The sequence below is a fragment of the Arvicanthis niloticus genome, chromosome 25 (genome assembly GCF_011762505.2).
Source record: "Arvicanthis niloticus isolate mArvNil1 chromosome 25, mArvNil1.pat.X, whole genome shotgun sequence".
NCBI classification, from domain to species: Eukaryota; Metazoa; Chordata; class Mammalia; order Rodentia; family Muridae; genus Arvicanthis; species Arvicanthis niloticus.
In genome coordinates, this window is record NC_133433.1 from 2108679 (window position 1) to 2114678 (window position 6000).

The 6000-nt window shown below is 45.5% G+C and overlaps 1 protein-coding gene across 1 annotated transcript; it reads right to left on the reverse strand.

Annotated features, from left to right (window-relative positions):
- Positions 1–1931: 1931 nt before the first annotated feature.
- Lyrm2 (LYR motif containing 2) lies at positions 1932–4221 on the reverse strand. The gene is made up of 3 exons (XM_076924030.1): positions 4094–4221; positions 3628–3768; positions 1932–3276 (listed from the first exon to the last, which is right to left on the reverse strand). Exons 1-3 carry the CDS (start codon positions 4136–4138, stop codon positions 3196–3198), a joined length of 267 nt encoding a protein of 88 aa, XP_076780145.1. The 5' UTR covers positions 4139–4221; the 3' UTR covers positions 1932–3195.
- Positions 4222–6000: the final 1779 nt, after the last annotated feature.

Below are 6000 nucleotides of genomic sequence, written 5' to 3' on the forward strand. Positions count from 1 at the left end.
TTCTTACCTGCTTTAAAAACAGTTAGGCAGGGTATGATGGTGCACCCCTTTAATTCTGGTACTTGACAGAGGCAGGAGGATCTGAGTTCAGGGCACCTGGTCTACATAGTGAACAAAATCAACCCTCAGCTTGCCCTCTGACAGCTGTATGTGCTTTAAAGGATTCTCTGTAGCTAGCCCATCATCAAACCATCACTGTTCACAGCAAGTGTTGTTTAGTCTCAAGATTTTAAGACTTACTCAGGGTCTATATTTGGATTTGCATGTCAAGCAGACTACCAAGAGAACTAGTTAATGTCTTCTCCCTCAAGACTGCTGATAGAAAACATGGTGGCTCACACCCACAGTTCTGGCACTTGGAAGGTAGGGGAATTAGAACAAGAGACCCTATTTCAAAAACAAAACCTGAACTGTTCTCAAAGCTACTTTTGCATAAGCCACGTATTTGAAAAACAAAACTGACTTTAAAAAGCATTAGATCACTCTTAATGCAAAAGGCTCCAGGATGTGGTGTTGGGCTCTGGAACACAGACCAAGCATGCTTTGCCCCATCTTTTCAGGCATCCCAGTCCAAGATACTAGTCAGGTTCCCAGTTTGGCCTCTCTGGTGTTGATGGGACGTTGACTTCTGCTCATGGTATAAGTTCAGATTTATCAACAAGCTTTCACTTTCATGTATTTTACTAAACTGTTAACTTTGGGACATGTTTCTCTTTTTCCAATTTTTGCAGGAGAATGCAGAGTACAAGTCCATTCCATGACAATTCATCATTCCAGGAGGATGTTAGGTGCAGGAGCTGAACTGCCCACCCAGTGTTTCCTCCTCTTCTTGGTGTTCTTAGCTATTTCCAAAGCTCCATGAAGTCTCAGTCCTTTGGCTATCAAATCATGTTATACCCGAAGAAAGTTACTTCCAAACTCTGAAGGACAAAGCAGGTTTTCAAGTAAGTTCTAGAGCAGTTTCTAGCAAGTTCTCAACCTTTCTAATGCTGTGACCTGTGGGGAGCCGACAAAAGGCAGCTATCATCCTTGCAGCCATCTTGAGCCATATACCCTGACAAGAGACTTGATTACATCAGCCTACAACAACTGAGCACACTCTGATAACATCTTGCTTTAGATACCCAGGATCTTCCCTTGGGTGTGTGAGACTTAAAGGTGTGATTTAGAGCTGAGACTTAAAGGTGTGATTTAGAGGTAAGACTTAAAGGCGTGACTTAAGGCTGACTTAGAAGTAAGACATATAAAAGGCGAGAGGTAGACAGGCGGACTAGAGAGTTAGGCACTTGGAAAGAGAACTTGGAACTAGACTTAGAACTTGAGACTTGGTGCTAGGAACTAGGGACTTGGAACTAGGGACTTGGAGACTGAAAAAGGGGATTGAATCACACTCTGTCTGGTCTCCGTTCTTCGAGTCCGTCCTCACTCTCTCTTGCTGAATCCTGACCCTTGGACTGGAGCAGCTTAGGGCAGTGCAGGCTCTAACAATTTAGCCCCCAAGGCTTTTGACAGTGCAGGTTCCAACATTGACAGAACAGTCCGAGACATTTTGGCCCCCAAGTGTGGGGCAGAGCAGTTCTCAACATTTTTGGCGCCCAACATGGGGTAGCTCAGGCTGCAACAGTGACCCTTTAATAGAGTTCTAATATTATGGTGACCAACAACCAGAAACATTTTGTTACTTCATAACTAATTCTGCTGTTATGAATCATAATATCTGATACTGGACCCCTGTGAGAATCAGATTTGTTTGGCCCCAAAGGGGTCACGACCCACAGCAAGAGAATCACTTTTCTAGTGTCTCCTAGAGTCAGTACACTGCCAGTACACTGTCAGTCTGTTTTTGTAACAGCCTGTGATCTAGGAATTACAACATACCATGCTCTGCCAGTCTAAAAGTGGCACAGTGAAGTCCACACATACTCGGTAGGTATCTTGTTGTTAAACTGTTTATTGAAAAAGGCACAAAGCTCTCCTGCTTCTGACCAAAAACATTTCAGTCATCTCTGTAGGAGAACTGGAGTCACCTACAAACCACACAACGATCTCAGTTAGACAGGGATGGTTTGTTGAGTGCACACCTAAGACTGATCAATCAGAGTGTTGGCTCAGAATCTGGGGCTGAGGCTACAGCCCTGAACATCTTCCTCTGTCAGCTTATAAAGGCTAAAACTGCAAAAACTACAGTGAGCTCATACACAGGTGCAGGCAGTGCTTCCCAGTAGAGCCATTTCAGTCATTACAATTCATACTGATCTTTAGTCTGATGAGTCCTACATAAAGCCTTGTGGAACTTCGTAAGATTGACAAACCTCATGCATAACAGGATATGTGATCAGCATGACCTTGCTCTGACTCAACTTATTCTTCTGTGTCAATGACTGACAGGCATATTACAGCAACAATATGAAGTGGCTGGCAGGCATAGAACAAAATGGCTACAGCTATGCTAGGGGGTTGAGGTTGCCAGGCCTCAACAATCTCCCCTGGACTGTAAACTTACCTTCAAAGCATGAAACTGTATCAGTTAATGGATATTCTGAATCTAGTTACGAAGAATGCTAAATTCATCTGGTATGGTGGCACGTGCCTTTAATCCCAGCACTTGGAAGGCAGAGGCAGCCTGGTCTACAAAGTGAGCTCCAGGACTGCCAGGGCTACACAAAGACACCCTGTCTCAAAAAGCCAAAAAGAATGCTGGATGCTGAACTCTGTAATATACTTTCTTACGTAAGTATGAGGTAACTAACTGCCTATCACACCCTCCCTTCATTTAATCACATTTACTCGTTTTTTGGTTTGTGTACCACAGTGCTGGTATGGACGTCGGAGGACAACTTTCTGGAGTGGTTTTCTCTTGCCACCTTGTGCATCCCAGGGATCAAACTCAGGTCCTTGACAGCAAGAGCCTTCACACGGAGCCTCCTGTCCAGCCCTATCCTCACTGCCTTTCAAGAATTAACAATAGTCTGGTTTTCAGAGTGGCTGCCATTTCACCCTCCCACGGAGCAATGTAGGATTGCAAGCCCTCATCCTGACATTAGTTCCCGTTTTAATCAGTCACTGACTGTAGTGGAAACGGTAAAACGCCTTGATTTACAATCTTGGTTAGAGTGATTCTCGTCTTTTCATGGGTGCTTTGTGACAGAGGCTCTGAGCCTGTGCAAAACACACGGAGGTCTGAGAATCTTCCCGTTAGGATTTGGCTAAAGCCAGTGTCCTTTCCAGTTCCTTTAGCTGCATGTTGCCTTGGGTAATCATCATCCGGATCGCATCCTGTGGAGGCAAGGGGAATCTAGTCATTCCTTTACCAGGTTCACCACAGCAAAGTTCTATCTGCTACATTCAAGAACCAACAGTGGCTGCTTACAGGCTGTAGCTACGGGCTAACCATGCCCAAGGCGCCACATTCAATCCCTTCACCAAAAGAACCCCCAACAATAAAACCAGTAGTGGGAAGTGGAAAGCCGGACGCTGTTGCAAAACAAATGTAAAATACCCAGTGGGAACTCAGCAGTGACCAAAATGACCCATCGAAGTGGCATATTCCAAGATGCTCGCTATTTACAAGTTCAATACTACAATGGGACAAAGGAGGCGTGGCCCCAAGCGTGGTCTTGCTCTCACCTCTTCTATGGCACTTTTATTTCTTTTAAATTCTTCCCTGGCCCAGTCCTGAAGGTATTTTCGGTCAGCATCACTTGGAACTTGCCTAATCGCTCGCAAAATCTTCCTGTAGAGGAGGAGAACTTGTTGCCTTCTCATGAACTGTTCAGGGAAGGAGAAATACAAATTACGACATACCCGCCGGCTCCACCTCTGCAAAGAAAACTGTAACAGAAACGCCCCTTTGGACCTCAATATCAAACAGAACAAGACAAAAATCAAGGTTCAAGCGTCGGTTAGGGAGGGAAGGGCACACATCACCCCGCCCGCGGGGGCTGTGCGGAGCCGGGTCGCAGGGACAGCGCTTCCTAAGACACACGGGAGACAACCCCTCACGAGCGGAGCTACGGCCGCGGGCACCGCCAGCCCCGGGCGAAGCCGACGCGGTCAGGAGCCCGGGCCCGCGGGGCTGGGAGAACGGCGGTACCTGCTTCAGCGTCAGGGCCGCGGGAGGCAAGCGGGAAGCCGCCATGTTGCCTACGGAAGCCGCCGGGGCACAAGAGGGGACGTGAACCTCCAGCACCTGGACACGGAAGCGGAAGTAGGGGGCGGGCGAACCTGGTTCCTAAGAGACGGACCCGTGAGGCTCGGGTTTCCGCGGTTACCTGTGGTTTTCCACCGAGAACAAGGAAGTCGTCACCCAGGAGTTTTAAGGGAGGGGAGAAATTGTGTGCTTTTTGAGCACCCTTCTGATTCTTAGTGTTTAATTTCTCAGGCGTTATGAGTGATGCTTCTCGTGTGTTTTTGTTTGTTTGTTTCAATTTTTCTCTAATATGGGACCTCGAGGATCAAACCTGTGTCATCAGGTTTAGGGGCAAAGCACGTTTACTGTCTGAGCCATTTCAGTAGCCCTTGGATAATTTCTTTATCCAAAGAGCTTTAACTCGACATTAACATATTTGTTTCTTTTGAGACTTTATAATTTTATCTTCTTCTCACAGCTGTTGTAAAACTGTATTATTCTGATCAGTTTTCTATTTACTCCATCAGTTATTTTCGTTATGAGGCAATATGGATCTGAGTCCTTTTCCAGCCACTAGACTAAGAATTCAAGATTATTTATTAAATAAGTCACGACTTTCTCTGGCCATTGTAGCAATAATCCTTTTGACCACAGGGTCTTTTAGGGTCTGAATAATCTGATCAGTCTTGTTTTATCTTGGACAAGTATCAAGCTATAAATTTTGCTTTTTTGTTGTTCTGGCAGATCCAGTAGTTTCTTGTTAGGATATTTTATTGTTTTCTGTGACCCTTAGAGAGGCACTGAGCTATTTCTCTCCACATCACCTGGGGATATTTGTAAGAACTCTGAATTAGTGCTGGGTCTAAGTTTGGCACTGAGAACAGGTATTTTGTACATTCTTTTCTCTACATTCATGGTAGCCAAAGGCAGTATTGTCATACAGATGTGTATTCCCTGTCTCAAAGATTTATATTTTGAGTAGGAAAGCTTTGAAAGTCAATGCAGTGTTACTTAAATAACCGAGAGTAGGTTCTCTTTCCAAATAAACTCAGTGCCAAAGCTCAGGATACAGGGCTTAAAGACAAAAGACATAATGACATCATTGTCAGATGTAGGTCAAGGGAACCTGGTAGCCTTTTTTTTTTTTTTCCTATACAACCAGAAGATATTTTGGTTATGTATCTGAGCCGTGGAAAGTTCCAGATGTGTCGCCACAGTAGACGTGACTGTTCAAGGGGTTTAAGGGACTAAATATGTGCCTGAGTGGATACAAAATGGAGTCAGAGTAAGGTCACTTCATTTCTTCTAATGACTTTTAAATATTTGATTTCTAAGAAGGGGCAGTGTCTTAGGGTTTCTATTTCTGCCCAAAACATCATGACCAAGAAGCAAGTTGGGGAGGAAAGGGTTTATTCAGCTTACATTTCCACATTGCTGTTCCTCACCAAAGGAAGTCAGCACAGGAACTCACACAGGGCAGGAACCTGGAGGCAGGAGCTGATGCAGAGCCCACGGAGGGCACTACTTACTGGTTTGTTCAGCTTGCTTCCTTATAGAACCCAGGACAATAGTGCAGGAACATGGCAGCTAAGCCAGGAGCCAGCTGGTCACCTCTTTTCTAATTCCTACTACAGTTTTCTCTCTGGTGGAGAGGGGAAGAACAGGAGAGCTAAGCAGGGTAAGAAGCTTGCCTAGCACACTCACAGAGCTCTAAAGGAGGGTAATTCCCCCCCCCCCCCCAGACAATGTCTCAACTATGTAGATTGGGCTGTCCTGAAACTCGTGCGCCTCTGGTTTCTAAGTGTTGGAATTAAAGGCTGGCACTACTCTGCCTTGCTTCTGAAGGGCTTTTCGGCTGGGAGAAAGCTACT

Coding starts and splice junctions, on each gene's coding strand:
- Lyrm2 (XM_076924030.1), bottom strand. CDS start 4,138: ATGGCGGCTTCCCGCTTGCCTCCCGCGGCCCTGACGCTGAAGCAG. Junction 3,769..4,093: donor CGGCCCTGACGCTGAAGCAG/GTACCGCCGTTC, acceptor TTCCCTGAACAG/TTCATGAGAAGGCAACAAGT. Junction 3,277..3,627: donor ATAAAAGTGCCATAGAAGAG/GTGAGAGCAAGA, acceptor TTGCCTCCACAG/GATGCGATCCGGATGATGAT.